Source organism: Columba livia, chromosome 18, assembly GCF_036013475.1.
Source record: "Columba livia isolate bColLiv1 breed racing homer chromosome 18, bColLiv1.pat.W.v2, whole genome shotgun sequence".
Lineage (NCBI taxonomy): Eukaryota > Metazoa > Chordata > Aves > Columbiformes > Columbidae > Columba > Columba livia.
In genome coordinates, this window is record NC_088619.1 from 6959391 (window position 1) to 6981906 (window position 22516).

The window sequence follows — 22516 nt, forward strand, 5'->3', positions numbered from 1 at the left end:
TTTTCTCCTTGAGAGCTCATACGCAGGTCACATTCACAATTCGTTTCAATAAGGTAAAAATGTAGCTGTCAATAATTAATCTTAGTTACTGAGCGAGGGAAAAAAAAGCTACTTTGTTAAAAACTGTCATGACTCCCTTGACTGGAGGAGCAGAACCCAGATAAGCCTTATAACCCTTAAGCATCATAGCTCCCTGGTACACTCTCATCACAAGGTTGTAAAATGGGTTTAAAGGATACAAAAAATAAACTAAGCAAGACAAACTAAAAATGAATGTTGTAAAAAAGATTTTCAAAAAGTGATAGGGTCAGTCTGAGGAAGGACTGAGCTCTTTTGCTGATGTTCAGCGTCTCCCACCTTTGCAAGCCCCATAAGACCCAGTGTCAGATCCACTGCCTGGAAGCTGGTGGCTCGTTCTGACCGAGGCCACACAGAGATTGGTCTGGCACCTACCAGTCTCGTGAAGATGATGAAGCAGCTCAAAGTTCTTCAGCAGATGAATCTGAAGCAGTTTGGTTTAGTCTCAGTTCCCTGGGTCACTCTGCATTGCTAAGCTAAACTGATACTATCATCCTGGATCTAATGAAGGTTTAATAAATCAACAGGCCTAGAGGAGAGCCCCAAGAAGTGTGAAATAAAATATCCGGACTGTAAGTCGTTCATTTTCATTAAAACCAGCTGGTTAATATTGCACCCATGTGCACCTAAGGCACCAAGAAGGGGAGAGGAAGGTGAAAAATTACAGCAACTAAAGAATAACAAGAAGAGCTCTAATAGTAAATATTTAAAGCAAAAGGTATGTAAACAACTCACCCCTCAGCACATAACCCAAGTGCCTGCTACTAGAGGAGGAGCAAGCTTTCCTCCAGGGAGATAAGCTCATCCTTCCCTCTCCTGGAGACTTTCTTGAATCTTAATCTGATTTAGCCATAGTCAGAGGCATGGCTTTAGGAGTGCATAAGACCAAAAAACAAAAGTCATTTGCTTATCCAGTTTGCACATAACTAAACACCACTACATCGGACTTTCTGCCTTCATCCCCAACTGAAAAAGCTTGTGTTTAGCTAAACGCCTGTTGTAGGAAGCCAGGCAACCCTGGGAAGCTGTGCACCTCATCCCAGAGGGATGGAGAACCCACCGCCTCCCCTGGAATTTGTTTCTGGGGCTCCCGTCCGTGCAGGCGTGTGCCGCACTGCTCATCCAAACGCAGTTTTGGCACAGGCTCCACTTTGCCCTTGTCTGGTAGATCAAGGAGATTAAGGACCCTGAGCCTGCTCCTGATGAAAGATCTCCCACACTGATCACATCACCTACCTTGCCTTTGATAAACTAATCAGGTTCTGCTCCTTTTGTCCTTCATGCTAGGTGTTTCCTTCAGCCCGTTTAGCCACTTTATCTGGTTTTCTTAGTCCTTTCTCCCAGCTTTCTGCAAGTGTTTGTTCTTGGATTTTTTTGTTTCTGTTGTTTTTAATAGAACTCAAAGAGAGCAGATCACATCTCTTCTGTTGCTTGCTGCTCTGCTTGCTTACACAACCAGGGTCTCACTGACTCTTTTGTTGTATCAGAGGACTCCTGGCCAGCTGAGACCTTCAGGACATCACACACAGCAGCTGCTGTCCAAGACACAACCCCTGCTCTGCAAAACCACTGGCTGCAGGAGAGTTTTAAGCAAGTTACTTTCCTTGCTGTATTACATTACAATGGAAATATTTGTTTCTTTTCTAACCCAGGTCAGTGAGAGCACTGACTGCCAAGCCCTTTTTTTCCTTCATCATCACTCTGCTCTTCAGATGAGCAACAAACTTCTTGCAAAGCTGTTTTCTTGGCCTAGAAGTGAGTTCCTGTCTGTAAATTCTGCTGATCACTCTGTGGTAGATACCAAGCTAAAACTGGCTCGATGTCATGATAACTGGCAAATAGCAGAAACCTTGTCTCGTGTCCCCTGGGCTCTCCTGCCCCTCAGGCAGTGATGGACCTCAAGGGATTCTCCAGATCACAGCTCAACCTCCTCCAGAAGCAGCCAGTGGTCACTGCCTCTGCCCTGACATCAGTGAGGGGGGAACATGATGCAGAGCAGACACAAATCACTTCAAGAAAGAAGGAAAAAAAAAAGAGAGAGAAAAAACCCAAGGACGTGGTTGGTATCAGCATTAGACGATCCCTTATCAAGACAGGTTATGGCAGAAAAGGGGCTTTCCTATCTGCGTGCATTTTAAACAGCACTGTACAGTTTCCTTGCAGACTGCTAAGAATGCAGTTTTTCGGGCAGATTTTCTTCCTCCTACAAGTCAGGGTTCCTCTGAACCTGCGGAGCTCTTATCGTTCTCATGATCTGCTGCAGTCATGAGCGTCAGGCTGGGTTGGACTAGGTGGCATGAGTCATTGTGGCTACCCCAGTCTTAAACTATCTACTACGCAAAAGCAAGTAATTAATCTACAGCATCTTCCCTTTCCTCCTCCTACTTTAATTAGAAAACAGAACTCTTTATTGATTCTGGCCTCTTCTGTAAAACGCTTTGAGACTCACTGACTGAAGTACTACACAGGAACAGTTAAATATTATTATAACCACCTAATGAGAGTCCAAATATCTTCTCTTGCTGCTGATCATGAATGAAACAGCTTTGCCAGTCTTTCTGGGTAGGTTCAGTGTATGGATGGAGGCTCTTACACCATGCAACACCAACCCTCAGCATCCAGCATCCCATGGCATCACTTCAAGCCAAAATGTTGGGCACACCTTCCACTTGGCTGTTGTCAGATGGGCAACACCAATGTAGGGTAACAGGGTAGAAACAAAGGTATAGCAACCCAAACAATGCAGATTTTGAAGATGAATGAATGGTGAGTCACATCTAAGCCAAGAAAAAAGGCTGTTGCAATTACTTTGCTCCCTGCACCTTCTGAGTCCTTGTGCTTCCACACAAAAAAAAACATTCCTGCTTCCAAATCTACCAGGAAGAGGTATAATGATCTCTGTGTTACAGGTGGGGAAACTGAGGCACGTAACAGCCATCACTCAGAAATGGGGAGCTGACATGTAATCAGAGCGCAGTGGTGAGCTGTGCCAAATCCAGCCCCAAGCCCCTTGGGAAGTGCCAGTGCTACTGGCAGGGGACATGGGGAAATCCGGAAGGAAAGCCAGAGACGCAGTTCCCATCACCTCTGCCTATGCTTTCACGTAGGTGACGGCATGAATCCAGCCCTGCTGATTACGCAGGATTTGTCATAAAAAGAAAGGCTCTTTCCGAAGGTTTCAGGCTCTTCCTGCTTCCAAAGAAGTAGGAAGTACAGCAAGGATGGGCGCACTTTAGTGCTAGTCACACTCCCCTTCCTTTGCAACAAAACCAAGATCATGGGAAAAGTTAAAGAAAAAAAAATCAGAATCAGTTTGCTGATTTCAGATTGCTGGATAATTAACTGGTTTTCTAGATAAAGGAAGCGCAAGCCAGATACCACACAGAAAGGGTCAGATAACTTTGAAGACTGGATAACAGAAATAGGATGAAATCTGGAAGAATGACAGAAGGTCAGTACCTAAAGGGCTTTTAATAAAGTCTTTGCTCATGAAAAGCACAGCAGCAGGAAGGGCCTCACCACACCAGTGGGTCCCAACACAACCACAAGCCACCAATGAGATGTAGTTAAAGTGAACGCACTCCTGAAATATAATAGATGAGATACTACAAAGCAGAAATCACTAGTGCTCTGTCTCGAGTCATCCTGGCTACGAAGCATCAGTAAAAGTGAGTGGAAATGAAGGTGGAGAAGGGAGGGGACTGCTAGAAGCATCGCATACAGATGCATCACAGGGGAGAGCAAAGATCACTTGTTGCCAAGGGAACAAAAACACCCCAATCCAAACCTAAACACAGTTGCAGTATAAACAGGTCAATAAGAGCTGAAAATGAGAAGAAGATTTTAACAGCTAGTGATAGGAGACAGAAAGGGGCTGCTGTGAAATCAAGGGGGCACACTGAGAGCCTGGAAAGGAAAACACAGTCCCCATCCTGGTTCACGCACATCAACCAAACCAAGGGCACATCCAGCCACCCCGATGCTCCTGGTGGGGATCGGGGGGGGGTCCCCAGGACATCAGCAGAGCAGGCTGGCAGCCCCTGTGCCTGGGAAGGGAAACACAAGCCCCTGGTGTTGATTAAACAGCAGGGGACACTTGCAGGGGAAGGAAATGGAAAGACGATCAGGAACTGCATCTGCCTGAGCCTCACGCAGTTAAAACAAACTTGGTTTCATGCCTTCTTCTCATTTAGTTTCAGGTCAGGCTTTCCTAAGAAACTGGGCGGTGCAGTTTAAGATCCAAGCAGAAAACTGACTTAATTACTTTAATTATTTAAAACAATATATTAATTATTGCATTTTAATATTAAGACCAAACAGGCACAAAAACCAGCGTTGCATGAAGGCACAAATGTTTTAATTGAAACAAGAGGCTTCAGAAACCTTTCTCACCCTCTGATGTGTTTAACACACACGGCACAGCACGTTTCCATTGCAAAGCTTTCCCACGCAGCCAAGGGTGCATCCGACTCCAGAAAAAACTGCAGTGCCTGGAACTCGAGGTAGGGAAGACCCCCCCCCCCCCATTTCCATCACATACATGTCTGTGGTAGTTGCAGGGCAAAAAAGGGGAGGCGAGGGTCAGCCAGAACACGGAACTCCTTGGAAAGAGGCCATTTCCATAACTGCAAACTTCCCAGCAGCCCCTAATTAGGGAGAATTTGCAGAAATAAATAAACTGGCAGGGCTACGCGCATGCACTCCGCTTCCAGATGTGGATGTCTTGTCTTCACTTGGTGTCCAAGGAAGGGCTGGAATCTCCGTCCCCGCACAGCAAGGGGAGCGGGAAGGCACGGAGCAGGCTGCCCACACCAAGCCCACCGCCCTGGGTGCAAATCCCACTCCATCCTCACCTCCCACCTGCCTCAGGCACCATCCTTCACCCCTCTGGAGCTCACCATCCCGTTCTCATCACACTGGGCCACCAGACCTCCATGGGACCCCCTGTCCCGCTGCAGATCTGGGTGCGAGCTGGGAAAGCAGCTCTTAGAGCCGCTGCCTCTGCTGCTCTGAGCCGCCTGCTCACAACCTTTTCAACCCAGAACTTTCCAGTCATAATATACCAAGCTTGTGGCAGGAAAATTGCTTTTCTTATACTCCTTCCCTGCTTCTCAGAGAGCTGTTTCCAGCAGCTCACACTCCCTGCACCAGCCCCTGGTTGTTTCCCCCTGCTCCTCTGAGAGATTTCAAGCAAGCAACAAAATCTGCAACAGCACAAAGACCCTAAAACTCCCTATAAATGCTCAGGAAGCACCACGAACTGCAGGTCAGGCCTCAGGAGCAGCTGTACCTCCTGATCTCCCTGCTCACCACCAAAGGTTTTATTATTATTATTTCTTTTTGACATAAACCAGTTTGATAAGAACAATTCCCAGACAGAGCTGCAGCCCCACACCCACTCAGCTTCCTTCGGGCAGCCCGGGGGCTCAGTGCACAGCAGGAGGAGGACACGAGGGCAGGAGGAAAGGAAGCAGAGGAAGAATGAATACAGTTTTCCTTTTAAAGGCTTTGGTAAATGCCAGCAAAACTGCCAGTGGGGATGCTGAGGTGTGGCCGTCAGCATCCGCACAGCAGCGAGCATCGCCAGCAGCTTTTCCTTTGCTCCAGCTCCATCAAACAAGGGTGGGAAGGGTGCACAAGTGGACAGGCATGACTGCCAAAATCCATGGGCTGTGCACTCCTGTCGCCACATGGATGGGAATTTGGGTGTCCCCAGCATTGCCCTACAATGCTCTGGCAAGGGGAATGGTGCCCTCAGCTCCACTGCTGCCTGGAAGAGCTCGGCAGGTCCAGCACATAAAATTAGATAAGATCAGCGCTGTAACAAACTCCTGGGCTCAGGGAGTGCAATTTGGAAGGAGATGGGCCAGCCTAGACCTGAGGAGGGACCAGTTGCCTCAAAAGAGGGTTTGTCTCAGGTTTCACATCTCATTAAATCATCCTCTCAAGAAGTTTACTACAACTCTTTCAGATTTATACAAAAGACACAAACAAGATAATCCCAGTATAATCAGGGTGGCCAAGCTGCGCTGGGCAGCACAAAAGCAGCAACCCCACGCTGCATGTTCAAGGGATCTACCCCAAATCCAGAAGGCAGCGTGGGCACTTGGACTCCTGATGGGAAAGTGGGGCAGGACCAGGTCACCCATCAGCTCCCAGCACACCAGCCTTTGCTCCACACCCCACATCTCAGATACCCAACACTGCTAAACACAGACTCAGCCTCTCCTGCAGATGCAGAAGTTGCACAGTTGATTTTAAAATAGTGATTTTTAAAAAAAAACCCTGATTCAACACGCAGACTTCTACAGGAGTTTCCTTCAATTCCCTTTCATGTGTTCGGCCACCTCCGCCTGCCCCAGCTCTCACCCGTGCACAGCCCCGTGCCCATGGGCTTCCTGCTGCAGGGCACTGGTTTCTGCTGAGATTAAATCATTACTGCAGGAGGGACCTGTCACCACCACCCTCAGGCTCACCCTGTCTGCTAGAAGAGACTGTCAACACTGAGCCTCATCTAGGGCAGGACAGCACTTGGGTTTACCCCCCATCCATGCCTGCCCGTAGCTGGCACGCACGGCTGGGGGACACTGGGGATTTGAGCCTCCAGAAACAAAAGAGTACTGAAAAAAAAAAGGCTGCAAGCAGGCAAACATCAGGGGCCATCCAACATTTGCCCTAAATGGGAAAGGGGCCCGTGAGCGTGTTTGGGGCTTGAGCACCAGCCACGGAGAGAGACGGCACAGAGCCAGGCGGGAGAGGAGGAGATTTCCAGCAGCAGTACAAGGGGGAGAGAAACTCCTCGCTGGCAATCACCCAACAAGCAGGATAGTAAAACCCTGGAGATGGGCTGAGTTTGGGGTCCTGGAACAGGGTGAAACTCAGACATTTCACCAGAATCTGCATTGCCATTACGTGTGAGACACAGCCCTTCCCTGGGCTGTTGTACAAAGCATCTTGCTGCAGGTTGGCAGGCAATTAGCTCTGCCCCTTTGGTTTCTAATCAAGGACTGCAGGATCCCAATGTCCTGAAAGAGCAGAGCTGGGTCTGCTCCCTTGCAGTGACAGGCAGGGCTGGGTTATCTCCACCTACATGCAGCCCATTCATGCCCATAACCCCTGCAGCCAAGCCTCCCATGAAAAGGGGAACAAGGCAAATTCTCTATTCAATGAGATTTGGCCGCTGTCATTGCACCAAGCCATGCTGCAACAAGAAGTTCACATGGTGCCCACTTGCTGTTAGCTCTTCTGCCATCTGCAGACCCCAGGCAGGTTGTCTCTGCTTGCCACCCCACCACACACGCTCTGCAGTGAGCTCAGCCTCATTGTCTTGACTTTTTGTTGATACTTGGTCTTCATGCACAGTGCCAACGCCTGTAATAACCATGCCAGGTCAGGGAGTACTGGACTACACGTTCCACCAACAGAATTAAACTGCCTTTGTTTAGGAGGAGTTAAAATAAGGTAGAAACAAAATCTGAAATGTTTTTCCTTTTAAAGGAAAGCGCTGCGTGCATTAAGCCTCGGCTTTTCTTGTTCAGCAGGGACTGGCAGCGTCTATAAGCTCAAGGGATACTGTTATTCCCAAGCGAGTCATCACGGGGCAGACCAACACAGCCATGTTTATGTTAACACAAGGAAAGAAATTGCCAGACCTGAGCTCTGTCTTTACATACCTTCTTTTTCCCCTCACCCTCCAGAAAAATCCCCCCCCTGCACCACAGTACCCCAGTTTGGTTGGTTTAACAACCAGACAACATTCCTGAGAGTCAAATAAAACTGCCCTGCTGCCCCGATCCAGTGCCCAGGTCCCTGGGGATTGCTCCCCTGCAAAAACATGTGCCTTGAGATATCAGCAACACCCTCCCACAAGGACCCTCAGTCACTGCAGACACACGCTGTTGCCACCAGCTCTGGCCACAGGTCTGTGCATCCCCTGCCAGGGGCATCTCATCTCCAGCTCTGGCTGCATTTCTTGAGGTGGATTCCAAACAAATCTTCTCCACAACACTTGGTTGTAACTCAGGAGAGCGTTGCCTGCCAGCTGGAGGATGGACAACCATTCCATACATTGCAGAGAAGTGCTAACGGTCCAGAGCAGCTCCGGGTGCTCGCTCAGAGCCAAGGACAGTGGCCTGATGCAGCAGCAGGGCTGGGCTGTCCCCATTCTCCCCATCCCCTGCACAGCCTGGGTTGTGCAAGGTAAGTGTAACGGCAGAGGATGTGTGACTTGTGTGACTGGTGAGCCAGGCATCATGGAAGCAGATAGAGGCCGATTTGCACATAAGCAGTCAATTACTTGGAGAAAGAAGTGCCCACTTGGTTGCTTGCCAGTCTGCAGACAGATTTAAGACACATAGGAATTGAACCTCCGGTCCAGATACCACTGTGGCCAAACAGGCCACCTCCTTTACTGGCCTCTGGGAGAGCCCCTGGCAGCATAATAAAAGGAGTATTTAGTAAAGTTACAGACTTGCTCAAAAAAAAAAAAAAAAAGAACACTTGAGGATGATGAGCCATTTTGCAGCCGAGCTTCATATAAACACATTTATAATGATGTTCAGCATCAGAGCGGGAGATAAATAGGACTGCATGGCAACAGCAGAACTCTCTGTCTGCCTCAAGAAAGGCCCCTTCTCGCAATGCACATGTTTAATTTGTGATCTGCCTCTGCTGCCAGCCACATTCATACCAAAGTCTGCTCACCTCATTTATCTTCTGTATATCCACAGATTTAAGGGAGGCAGGAGCGCAGGCAGAACTGCCAGGCTTGCTCGCAAATTCTGCTCTGTTCTGCGCTGTCCTGCTCTTTGGTGTAACCTCCTGTCTGCATTAAACACCTTCATCAGCATTAATCCACACATGGAGGGCAGCGCTGCTGTGCAGCTACAGCATCCTCCCATCAGACGTGGCTAAAAGCTTCAGTGTTTTGCAGCTTTGGCGAGACCTGTCTGAAACAAACTCTTGGACATGAAGAACCACTTCACCCTGTCCAGGTGACTCATCTGTGTCCCGCTGTCACTCAGGACAGAAAGGCCAAGGGACATCCCAGCACCGAAAGCACTCTTGCTCACCATGTTCCTTCTGCTCTGTGGACATGGAACAGTCTCACCGAGTTGCTCATTAGGTGTGATATGAACACACCACCAACAGCACTGGACTGTCCTCAGTTTGCTGAGGATAACAAGGTTTGGGACACTTGGACTTGCTTTTAGTCACGTTGGTGCAGAATAAAGCCTGCAGGCTCCTGTCTAGCAGATCAGTTTTGACTTGACTGTCACTTCAATTTGCATCTCTCAGCGGCTTTGCTGATTACTTGAGAAAATGCAGGTTCACGTAGCTCATCTCTGCAGCCATCGCGGCTAAAGATTGATGAGCTCCTGGTTTCTGAGCTCAGTCAACCTTGCGTTGACTACAGTCAGCCTCACAACTGCACAGGAACACAGACAACACACGATCATCCTGGCAGAGATGGAGACAACATCAGCAGAAGTCAAACTCCTATAAGTGCACTTGTGAAGACACTTCGAGTTCAAAGAAACAACCATTCCTCTTCAATTATTGCTGCCACCCTACATCATTTACACATATTGACCAGCTACAACCTGCCATGATTTTCATGGTCATTCTTATGTAATAAAAAGCATTTTATTACAACTCCAAGGCAAGCACTCTGCAGCACAATGAATATTCACACTGCCCTCCATAGTGATGCGCTGGGATCCAGCACAGCACAAGCTCTCCAAAGTCCTCCCTACCCTCTTGCACAAAAGCGTGGGAGTTGAACAAGGATCAGTATTATCCACTAAACCACAGGATGAGCTTGCAGGAACTGGCAGGCTGGATTGCTTCCAGTCACTAAAGAAGGCAAATAGTCCAGTCCAGCGCTCCCATGCCAGATGTGCTGAGTATCTGCAGGCTTGAGAACACAAAGACAATCCACCCTCATCCTGAGAACCAGGCGGTCTCCCTCTGCACAGCCCTACCAATGCGTGTTACTCAGAGGCAGAGCAGTACTATCAAACAATTCTCTTTATTTTCCCAAATTAGGCATTTAAAAAAATGATTGTGAACACAGTGCTTTACTTTGACATCTAGAAAACTTCTAGCTAATAGAGAGAAGATCTGGCAAAACTCAAGGAGAGCTGACTAAGGAACAAAGCAAAATAAAACCCTCATAAGGAAACAGCCACAGCCTCTCCACACTGAGGCACAGCCAGGGGTTTGCCTGGCAAGGCCTGACCGGAGTTCACATTACACAGCAGCAGGATGGTTTGCAGGGGATGAACCAGGGATCTTCCAAGGAGAAACATCCCAACCCAGAGGCAGTTGGTGTCTCACACTATCTAGGGCTTCCTGAAAATGTTCCCATCCCAAAGACAAGGACGTCTTTGCATCTAATTACCGCTCCCGGTCTTTTAGATGACAATAGAGAGACTGGATGTCTATCTTTACTCTATAGCAAGGGCTCCTCCAGCCCACAACAGTCACCTGAGAATTAATTTCCAACCCCAGCAGTCAGACCTGTTTGGCATTTACAGGATGTACTCAGTCTGCATTTCCCTTAGCTGCTCTCCTGAGGGAGCTGTGATGCTGGAAGGTCCCACAGAAGCAGCCACAGCATCACCCATCGAGCCTCCCAGAGCTCAGTTTTGAGGACAACAAAAATCCCCCCCCAGCCTGGCAATGAAGGAACCTCACAATGCTGTGCTTTTGCTTCCTTTCCCCTCTAACCTTCACACCCAGAGCTGGAAGCTCTTTACAGCCAAGCCTGTTTGGAGCGAGCACTTTCTCAAGCTTGAGAGCCAAGAAAAGCCCCTGTGGATTACAGCCAGTTGCTGTATTTGTTGTCAAAAAAGCACAGCGTGTCAGAAATCACTAGAAGAGCAAGGAGCTGATATTTATGACCCGGATTTATGGCTACACTCCTTCTCCAGGGCCCCTGGAAATCCCAAAGCGCCCTAGATTGAAGGCAACCCCATGAAATGCAGCTCCTCAAAGTCCATATCCTGCTTCTCCACTTTCCCACTCCACCCAGCCCCCAGAAGCTCCCAGAGGTGCAGCATCCTCCTTCACCTGCCAGCATAGAGATAAACCTCAACTCCTACACCTTCCTAGAGAGAAAAGCCTGACCGAAGTGCTGTGGGTGTGCAGGTCTGGCTGGCAGCATCCCAAACCCATGGACAGTTGTATCTGCAAGAGGGGATTAGGAAGGCATGAGGAGGTGAAGCCACACAAGCAAGTCCAGACTCTTGAGAAGGACCTTTTGCTGTGCAGGTACTTCAGGCTTAAGCCTCTTGTTGTGTCTCAATCATCTCCTGACAACTTCAGCAGCAGGCACTGGGCTGACCCAAAGCAGGATCCCAATAGCTTTGCTCTGCCCAAGGCAACTTCCATCCCTCCCCAACGTCACGGGGCTGCCAAAGCTTCTGGTGCAGCTCCGCATCTTGCAAGGGATTGTCAGCAATTTGCAGATTGCATGTCCTGGCCTCATCTATAAAACAGGGATGTTTATATAACCCCAGGAAAATGCCAAGCACAGCAGGATTGCGAGTGAATACGCTTTCAGCCGCTGGAGTTGGTGGAGCTCTGACAGTCCACGTCAGTCGAGAATCTGCCCTTAACTCTTAATATCCAAAGGGCAGCTTCCTATTTAAATGGAAAACAGTGAAGTCCTTGCAATGTAAGATGTTCCTGTTCACCACAGATCCAGCTGATGAGCCAGGTATCAAATCCAAACGGCCACTTCCAGCGCTTCCTGAGAGAAACCAGTTCCCTGCAGAGCAAATGCTGCATCTCCGCTGGAAAACACCAGGTTTGTTGTTTGTTTTTAAAGCACTCTTCCAAGACAGGAAGAATACTGGAAGTCAGCTTGGCTTTATTAAGTCCATGCAATATGAATGAGAGTGCTATGAAGGGGATATTTCTAATGGGTTATTTTGATGATGGATCTGACATATCTACGTAAAAAAAAACACCTCATACTCACTTTTGAGTAACAGCCTCAGAATGGCTTTAAAGATATTGACATTAATTCACTTTCCTGAAGACAAGAAAAAGACTTAAGCTATCCAAGAGACAACAGAGGCAAATCAGGAACCTGGGAACCAAAACCTAAAGTGACAGGAGGGACACATGTGACAGTCACTGGGAGCTGAGTATCTTGGACAGGCAGAGGTGGGAACAGCAAGAGGTACATGGGCTTTGGATGGAGGTGATGCCTCCAAGCTTCATGCACTATCTTTGCCATCCTCACGTTTGCCACATTCTACACATCCCACAGACACAACCAACCTACATGGTCTAATACAATCCTTACTTACTGTTTAAACAGAGAAAGAAGTGAGAGAGACAGTTCAATTAACTCAAACAGCTTCCCCCTGATGGCCAGCAGCAATTAGTGAACGGTCCTGCTTCTGTCTGTCCTTCCCAGCCATGTCCTGCACCCAGGGACCACGCACCAGCTCCTGAAGGGAAGCAGGTATCGTACCTGGGAAAAGGAGCAACCTGAATTTCAACTCAAAACACTACGTGAACTTCTGTTAAAGTTCAGACAATTTCTGTCCCCTAAAGCTATCCTCGGTTTTACATCATCACGCCCTCTGGATTTTATGCCAGCAGCAGTAAAATTTGACAGCAAAAGTTTAAACGTCAGGTACATTTGTACATCAACAGCTTGCAGTTTTTATTTCATGGGAAAATCTGTCAGCAGAATGTCCTGAGTGTAACCAAGGTGCCTTTGAAGAGCATGTCTGACAAAGAACCGGATTTCCCATGATTTATGTTGTGCAACGCTTGCTGCTGCCAGGGCACAGAGGGGCTCCCACCACGAACAGGGCGCTGGTGGCCACCGAGACAATGTGCATTCTTATACAAGGGAGAGTTTAATCAAAGAAAAGGAATAAGTTGCTCAGTTTTGATGGCTACTTAAATGCTGTATAATGAACTCTTTCAATGTAGAGAAATGGGGCCCGCACTGTCTGCTTATTGTTTAGATTCACAGAGGGATCCTCATTGCTCTGCAGCTAACCAGCAGTAAAATAAACCTCCCCTTGCTACACACAGGGTCTGGCAGATGAGCAAAGCCTGGGCGAGGAGGCAAGCCCAAGCTTTCCCAGAGCTAGAGTGGGTCCGGGTCTCTTCTCTGCTGTCCTGAAAGAGGAAACACCGTTTGCAGGGAGAGGAGGGGGAGGAAGGCATCCAGCCAAGAAAGGGAAAACTCAGGCTGAGTCCCCACCCCTGCTGTTGCAAAGCCCTCCTGATATCCCTCCTTTTGTCTCTCAAGTCCCTTTTCTCTAAAGTATTTCATTTTTTCTTCCCCCGTGTCTGCAGCACTCCCGTTCACACAGTTACCTCGCAGCCCTTCAGCCTCTACAGCTAAACCACATCTCACCACCAGCTGTTGCACACCCCCTTCCTCCCCACCCCGGTCCCCTGTGCTGCTGGCTGTCCCCTTCTTGCCTTCGTACAGGGCAAGATGCAGTTTCCTCTCCAGCTGCAGATGAAGGGCCCCTTCCGAGCAGCCTCGGGACAGCAAGTGGGCTGTGGAGCAGCAACAGCAGCGAGTAGAGGACACCAGAGACAGATCTGAACCAATCTGGGGATCAGCCATATAGTGAAAAGCCAGGTTTAGCCACCCAGCTTCAGCACAGCCCTGGGTACACATGTGTACCTGAGCCAAGCAAGGACCAATTCCACAACACACCTCTTGCCAGATCATTCCAGAGCAAGGCTGGAAGCAGGATCCAAATCACGCACCTCAGCCAATGCTGAGGGCATTACTCAAAATCTGACAACATTCCCCCCACAGCACAACCAGTGAATAGCCTGAGTACAGAGCCCAGCACTACCAGTAACACCAGTCTGCTAGAAAAAAATGAACAAAATAGACAGAGCCCCTAAGCACAACCTGCACTTAAACAGGCCACTCTGGTGGGTGTCCCAAGGGGTGAAGAAGTACAAGAAGAGGAACCAGGAACAGCCTTCCTGGATGGAAACGCTGCCTACGGCTCTCAGCCCTCGCTGCCTGGGGAGGGAAGGGTTTCCTGGTTCGTGGCCAACACTGCTGTTCCTCTTATGGAGGATGTGCCTCCCCCAGGGTGTGTTTCAATTGAGAGCACGAGACACACAATTTCCATCATTCACTTTCCCTCTCCACCCACTGGGAATTTTTCATGTTTTCTGGAAAAAGAAACAAAACACAACGAGTCAACTGCTCACCAACATGGCAGTTTCCAACAGGGCCCCCTTCCCCGGGGAGCGGCTGTCAATACAGATGTCAACCAACCCTTTCTAGGCAGCTGAACTTGGATTCAATCAATTCTCCACTTGAACCCTTGGAAATATGAGAGGGGAAAGAAATTGTAAATATTTGAGGTGCTGAAGACCTATTTCCTGGCCCAACAGTTCATCCACTCTCAAGTTTGCCTGCTTTGCATCTATCCTGATAAATCAGTGAACGCTTAAGCACAAGCTGTTCTGGTGAGCATTTCTGCACTGGCAGCTCCAGCTTTGTCACTCCAAGTCCCCTTGACATCACAAAGCCAAGAGAAGCCACAGGGGAGAAGGAAAGCAAGAAAGCAAAAGTGCTGAATGCTTCAGGGAGGGGACTTGGGAGGACAAATTGAGGGAAATGTCAGGTCTGTACCAGCAGCAGATCATCTTCTGGGGGAGAAGACAACGTTTAAAGACTTCAGTTGAATGTCAGCAGCGGAAGACAGCAGGGAAGGATGAATGGGTTTGCATACTTTTCCATCTCCCTGGTGAACTGCAGAGTCTCCGATGGCTCTCACTGATGAGCAGAGAGGAGACACGTTTGGTGGTGCTTGAGCTGTGAACACAGCACCAGTGGGTCATTTTGCACCATTCAGCACCAGAGCCCCCCTGGAAGATGCTCTGTCTGCACCTGCCATGTCTGCAGTGACTAAGGGACAGACATGACATCCCAGGAATAAATCCCATAGTCTTGCTCTTTGGCCCTTACTCCCCAGCAGAGAAAGATCCAGTGAGAATGACTGATGTCTCCAGCCTGATGTTCAGCTACTCCCCAGCCCCACATCTCAGAGCAGCACCAGCCATCACCTCCACCCCGCAAGGAGCCTCATCCCAGCCCTGCACAGAGGTGCCGGCATCTCAAAGGGCTCAAATTCCCAGCTTTATCATGTCAAATCCCTCGCAGCTGTCTAGCAGAGAATCCTGAAGTGCCTATGAAAAGCGGAAAATATCTACCTCATTTTCTATATAGGAAGTTAGAGCACATGTGTTAAATGATTTACGCAAGGATACAGAGCGATTTAGTGGAAGAACAGGAAAAGGACTCTGACAGCCCCGCTTCTAATTGCCACGAGATCATTCCCTCCTGGTGCAGCTTAAGTCCCAACTCACTAGTAAATAAAAGCTTTGCCAAAAAGTGAATCTGTTTAGGAGATATCCAGATGCTTTTAGCAATGTAGTGAAAAATATCAATTTATTTTGCTGAATAAAATCCCTCCATATACGCATGCATCAGAATTTACTACCCTCTGCTGTAACCCTCAGCAGTTATTTGCCTTTTTACCGCCGAACACAACTGCAGTGAATGTTCTGCTTCTGAAGGTGACATTCAAGCCAGAGGGTGCAGGGCGCTCCCAGGGGACCCAAAGGTGCCAGGGATGAGCAGGCAGAGGTTTGGGGCATGGGGAGGACAACTGGAGGACAAGGAGAACCGGGCAGCCCCCCCGCAGGCTCCACTCCAGCAGCCGGACACCGCCACCTAACGGCACCGGCCCGGGCAGCTCCAGCCCCCCCGGAGCTGGGAATGGCAGGGAAAGCAGCAGCACCAGAGCGTCCCCTGGGCCTCCTGCCCGGGGTGGGTGCCAGCAGACAGACACGCACCCCCCACCAGCCTTTGGCATGCAAGAGCCAGGCGAGCAACCCAGCGTCGCCGCTTCCCAAGGCTGAGCATCCCTGCCCTGTCCTCGGGACAGGGGGGTCCCACGATGCATCACATCCTGGGCCATGGGCACCCTGTTCCCAGCCCTGATGAACCCCTGGGATGGGGATGAGTCACTGGGAGTGAAAGACTCATGAATCAAATAGACGTCAGTTTGAAGCCCCTGGGGATGATAATATCCTGTCCTTAGTCCCCTAGAAACCAGCTATCAAGATTGCTCTGATACAGCTGCTGATATTCTCACTTGAAATGCACAATGACCCTCTCTGGAGTCTTGCAAAGTCAGTCCAGGGTCCTCAATCATCTGGTTTCAGCAGGTACCAACTTCTTGGAGGCATTCAGGTGGCCGATGAAGCCAACCAAGATGCTTCTTAAGCAGGGAACCCCCCTGCATATGTGCTAAGCAAGCAGCAGTAAGGAGTTTCTGGAGCATATAGGTTTGCAAAGGCCAGCTGAAGCAGTTAAAATAGCCTCTTCTCTCTCTTTTACAGGCAGTGTAGTCAAGGAAACAGGTCTCTGGACTGGCAAGTGGAAGATCAGACACAGATCACTTGTGCAGCTCCAGGCAATTCACTCCATAAGTCATCAAGACCTTGTCTCCAGGTACACTCAGTCATCACCCAAAAACTCTGGCTGGAGCTGAGGTCCCTACAGCACTTTCACAGCAACATAGCAGTTCACATGAAACCCTCCTGGGAAGAAGAAGGGGCAACCATGGTTTGGGACAAGTCTCCCAACTATACCACCCCCGAGGCAGGATTCCCACCAGGCCAGGCAGCAGGTATTTCTACCGTGAGAACAATCAATGACTGAAACAACCTCCCCAGGGTCATGGTAGAGTCCCCATTGGACACAATGCTAGGTAAGATAATATCACCTAGGCTCCCTTTCCCACAAAAGGCTGAATCAGGTGATCTTTTGAGGTCCCTTCCAACCCGGGCTGTTCTATGAAAAAAAAGTACTTTCAGGTTTATTGTGTGATTATCGCTTGTAAAACTAATGTGTTTTATTCACCTGTAAAATCACACCCATTTTCCCCCCCCAAAGCCACAAAACAGAGCTGTTTAAAATTCTCTAATAACACTCTTGGCATCAGTATCACATCATTTTGTTGAACATTCCACTGAAGGGTTATTTCACCTCATCTGCTGCTCAAACAGCAGCTCCATCCAGCACCAAGGGCTCACGATAATCCTGCGCCAAGGACGCAGTACCCAGGTCCTAGCACAGGACAAACAAATAAAACAGCAGCACCCTGAAGTGCTAGAGGAGAAGAAGAAAGGTGTTGTATCCTACTCAGAGATGATCATGGGGAAACTAATTTTCAGTGTGGGTGCTCACAAGGTGCCCTCATGAACAGAAGCCATTGCGAAGCAGCAGTAGGTATAGCCCAAGAAACTCAGTGTAAAAGGCACACTGTCCACAGACATTGCTTTTTCTCAGCTATAAGACAGCTCATAAAATGGGACTCATGGCCCACCAGGACCTTCCCTACTGCCCATACAATGTCAGGGTCCAGCTGCAGAGCCCTGAGCTTGACTACAGCATTTGCAGCATGAAGCATCACTGCTCTCTAGCAAAATATTCTGTCCATTAGTTACATCTGCAAGGACCACATGGAGAAGCCAACAGGACATAGATATTATGCTTCATGAGATCATTAAGGCAACAGAAGACATGTGTTGACCCAGACATACTTCCCTAACTACGTACTTGCTCCTAACTCAGCATTATGGTATGCTGGACCTTGGAAGGGCCCTGACTTGCATGAGAAATGTCCTCCCTCACCCCGGCAGCATGGGAATCGCTCTGCCGGGAGGCTCCGAGTCATCCAGCAAAGCATGAAGCGGGAGGGCAGGCAGCAAAGGAGCTCCTGCCCCAGGGTTTGCCATGTTCAACAGACCCATGTTGAGAAGCATTACCTGTGCTGTCAGGTGAGAGAAGTTGTGCCCCACAACAGGGTTGTATTCCAGCAGATTTAAGAGCAGACCTCAGGAAATGGATAATTCTTCATACCTTGGCGTGTCTGAGACAACTGTGGGAATGCAGCCGCTGGCCAGGCAGGAGCTGGAAGCCGGGAGCAGCATGGAGCGTGCTGCAAACACAACTGTCTGCAGCCCCATAAAACCCAAACCCTTGCCTGGGAGACAGCCTGCATGGACTTAAAACTAAATGAGCTGAAACCTGCAGTCACAATAGGTTACTATGGAACATCCAGGATGAAGGTATATGCATTAACAAAAAACTCTGATGAAAAAAGCTGCAGGTGGTTTTTACAAGGGCACAGCACACAAGCCCACAGCCTCAGGGACAGGGCATCGCACACCACAGCAAACCGTGGGGTCAGCACTACACAGGGACACCAGCAGCAGGACACTGACAGCAGATAAGGGCTAAGGACAGACCAACAGCCACCAGAGGCAGGACACACAGGAAGGTGTCCCTGGGCACCAGGGCTGGATGAACACGATGGGATCTAAGAGAAGGTGGAACCACTCAGGCTGTAAATGCCTGATCTGGTGTCTCACATATGCAATGTGCTGCAAGTCACGTCAAAAGAAAAAGAAAAATGCTTGATAAAAGGTGTGTAGCTGTGAGAAAACATAACAAAAAAATACGTCAGACCTTTGTTTGTCATTTTCTAGGAATTAAAGGGACACCAAGAAACCTGAGACAGAAAAGACAGCTAGAGTGATCAGAAGCAACCCCAACCCTCTGCCCTGCTACAGGTATTTTAAAGATTAACCACTATTAACAAAACGAAGAAGCAGAACTTTCCCTCCCAACAACCCTTTGGCATTTGTATAAAGGGTCACTACCCCATTGGTCCTGCTCAGGTCCAGGCACTTGGTGCTTCCCGGGTAGCTCTGGGGACCACTGAAGATGCTCCCAATTCTTAATGTATTTAGTCTGAAAGCCACACACTGCAAACAGGGGCTGCCTCCTTGCTGCTCAGATCATTTAGGTGCATATGATATATAAAACTATGTTAAACTCTGCATATGCACACACAAACCTATCCATAGTAGAAATATGTCTGAAACATCAAGAATGACCAGCAATGGGTTAATAAACAATCCGTCCTTCCTGCTGGGGTTCAGCAGATTGCTTGCAAGCTCCTACAGCACTCCCAGCTGCTGGGCCCTGCCTAACACATGCCACTCATCACAGTCAGGTGTTACAATTACCTACTCAGCATTTGTTAACTCTTCACATGAGTTTTCAAAGTGCAATTTTAAAGACAACATTAATAATTTACCTGGGAGATCAGACCTCCTTTCCCATCACAGCTGCACCCCCCACATCACCCCATCATCACAGTAACCAAACCCCCACTGCCTGGGGTGCTGTGGGCCATGGTTTTAATTTTGCAAAGAGGTAAGGGGCCCCAAACATTAACAATTACGGCTTTGTAGAATGATCTGCACTAGTCAAAAGAGCCATCTGCTAGGGAAAGACAGGAGAGCCATCTCCAGGCTGCTGCCACCAAAGCAATCTGGCAAGGCAGAGAGAAGGGGCAGATGTGAACACAGCAGCCCCCAAGCACAGCTCCCCAAACCATCGCAGAAGGATGCTTGGAGATAAATTTATTTACAGCTAGGGTTTCTCATGCAGTATTAGTCTGTGAAAATGTGTGAGAGATGGCATAGCCAGATTAAAAGGCGCTAGAAGGTTATATGAGATTGCTTCTTATACAGCACCCACAGGACTAGTACCTTGTTACAGAGGCCAAGGAGGACCCTCTGCTCCAGAGCAGCCAGTGAACCAGTCACCAGCATCATCTCACACCTTCAACACCTCCCCCAGAGCACGAGGTGCTTGTCATCCTCATAGACAGGATGCTGCACTGGGGACTCCGCTCCATGCAAGGAAGCCTGAGCTCTCCCTGGGCAGAGGAGATCCCATGGGACATTCAGAGCTCCAGCAGCTGTGGGAAATCGGCCCTCAGAGGAGAGGCCAGGCCCAATTCCCACCCACCCTGGGGTGTCCTCACCCTGGCCAGCAGCCCCACACTCTGCTCAGGAGTCAGCTGTTCCCACCCACAGCAGAGTATTAATTAAAAGCATGTTCAGGGCCAGAAGAGTGACTGCACAGATCTGCTTTCAACTGAGTCTTTTGGTTAGTCACTAAAGCCAAAGCCCCAGCTCTCCCAGTGTCCACATGGCAATAGCAGGGAGAGCCAAGGGCAGGCTGAGCTCTGCTCTCCACTCCTCTCCTCCACCATCACAGCAGTGCCAGAGCCCAGTGGCACATCACCTCATAGAATAACAAAATAGTTTGGGTTGGAAGAGACCTTCAAAGCTCATCCAGTGCCACCCCTGCCATGAGCTGGGACACCTTCACCAGCTCAGGTTGCTCGGAGCCCCATTCAGCCTGGCCTCCAGCCTGCACTGACCTCTCCAATCCAGGGTCTGCAGAGAAAAACAGCCCTTCTGCCATCCACTCCCCCCACACCACATTTCATGCCTGAGCCTCACATCAGAAACACTGCAGAAACACAGCACTGCGGTCCCGCACAGCACACAAACAACTTTTGTTTGGGAGAGGACAGAGGTGGGTGCATTCGGCATCCTATACCAAGCCCCTGAGCACAACCCCCTTCGGTTAAAGCACATGTGATGCTTAGTTCCGCCTGGCCCGGGCCGCTGAGCACACCCACATGCCCTGCCTGCTGCCTGCATCCCTGCCCTCAGCTCTGCCACTTCTGAACCACCCACAGAAAAGCCAGTTCCAGCAGAAGTCAGTGAGACATGTACGCACTCGGCCATCGGTGATTTGCAAACATCACTCGTGCTCCCAGAGACCAGCAAGAGCACTCGCACCTTTGCGCAAAGACTGTCACCCAGGGTCCTCCTGCCCACCTTGGGAACAGGTGACAGCCAGCCTGGCCACAAGGGCTCTGTGCTCCTCATGGCTGAATGTGATGTGCAGCTAAAGGTCTGAGAGAAACCCACCTTGGATGCTCTTCTGGAACAAAGAGCCTCAGATTACATCACTGGGGAGTCCCCTTTCCCACCAGCAACCCTTTGCAGAGCCCCTACCATCTCTGTGCAGCGTAAAGGGACCCAGCACTGCACCAAGGATGTCACGGCAAATGTGAAAGGCCAAACCATGGTGGGATCAAACCCCCCCAGCCTCCCGCTTCTCTCCCCCGCATCCCTGCCTAGTAGAGAGAGAGGCTATCCAGCCCCACGCTGCTGCAACACCCACAGTGCTCAGAGTTACGAGCAGCTCTCAGGAATGCTTTGAAGTGGCTCAAACCAGAGGAGAAAGCACAAGCAAGACAGAGGGATGAGGGTGCCGTCCATGCTCTCCAGAGACAGCGGGAAGCTGACAATGCAGGTAAGTCCTCATCCGTGGGCACCAGGTGCTCTCAGGACGGAGCCCTGTGGGTCTGGTACAGACCAGACATAGGAGCAGCTTTCTCTGGCCACAGTTTCACTCCACCCCGGCTTGAGCGTTTCCTCTCATCCCTGTGGTTTCCCTCCCAGTGCCAATGCCCAGCAGCCGGCTGGGAACGCCCAGCAGCAGGGGCCTCATGCCTCCCCAGGCTGCCATGCCGGAGGAGGGCGAGCTGTGCGGTGCCACACGGGGTGGGAGGAGGGACACCCCCCCTTGCACTGCAGCACACTGGCTCTGCAATTTTAGCAGAGACACCCCCTCTCCCTTGCTTTCCCACTTTCACCCTGGCCAGGCATGCAGAGAGTGAGGCCCTGGGTGACACCATGCCGCCTGCCCCCTCTCCCTGCAGCTGGAAGCAAACGGTTACGGTCGCGGCCATCCCTGAAGCAGCTCGCTGCAACATCGCTCCCCGACAGCTCGACATACCCAGGAGCAGCTTTTGGAACCACTCGGACATGCACCATTAGCCAGCATTTGCAGGGAAGCTGGGGAATTAAATGAAGTTATTCATTTCTCCCTTCTCCCCCACCCATCCGAGTGCCCCCCACGCATGGCCAGCGAGGTGAAGCCCACACCAGGTCACCGGCCACCAGCTCCGGCACCGCGCAAGGAACGGCTGCGTGACACGCAGGCAGCTCCTGCTCTGCCAGCCAGGATGGGAGGGCAAAAACCAGGGGAAGATACTTTTGGCAAGTAGAGAAAGCTCAACCACAACACACACACAAACTCAGGAGCCAACCTTCAGAGCAGAAACGCGTCTCCATGCCAAGAGCTCGGCTATTTTCCTCCCTCTTCCCGGCTCGCAGCTCTGAGCTAACAGGCTCAGCATTCATCCCCCCGCGCCGTGCGGCACATGGGAGCCGGCGGGGAGAGACAGACTCAAATGAAATCCAGACCTAGAAAGCAGTTTCTTTTTCCCCCTTGCTTCCCCCCGCCCCAGCTTCTGCTGGAACCACCTTCTGTCTAGAGGGCTCAGGAGGATGGAGGAAAGAAAAAAAGGCAGAAAGGAAGCATTGCAAAAAAAAAAAAAAAAAAAAAAAAAAGAAAAGAGGAATCAGCTGCAATCCACCCGGAATGTGGTTGTTTCTTTTCTTAAAGTGCAGAAGC

At 49.8% G+C, this 22516-nt stretch overlaps 1 protein-coding gene and 1 long non-coding RNA gene across 15 annotated transcripts in view; one reads left to right on the forward strand and one right to left on the reverse strand.

Annotated features, from left to right (window-relative positions):
- The window catches only part of SEPTIN9 (septin 9), a 142529-nt gene that overhangs the window by 63968 nt on the left and 56045 nt on the right, over positions 1 to 22516 (reverse strand). The window contains exon 1 of one of the 14 annotated variants that reach the window (XM_021288576.2): positions 22149 to 22386. The exons of 12 other annotated variants lie outside the window; for them this stretch is intronic. In XM_021288576.2, the coding sequence (XP_021144251.1) occupies positions 22149 to 22242 (94 nt within the window). In that variant the 5' untranslated portion in view covers positions 22243 to 22386. Of the gene's footprint in view, positions 1 to 453; positions 1527 to 22148; positions 22387 to 22516 lie in introns of those variants that run through there. One more of the 14 variants, XM_065034702.1, reaches the window with a different exon arrangement.
- LOC110359316 (uncharacterized) lies at positions 20683 to 22457 on the forward strand. The gene is made up of 2 exons (XR_002414400.2): positions 20683 to 21349; positions 21759 to 22457. It is a non-coding gene; the product is annotated as an uncharacterized LOC110359316 (long non-coding RNA).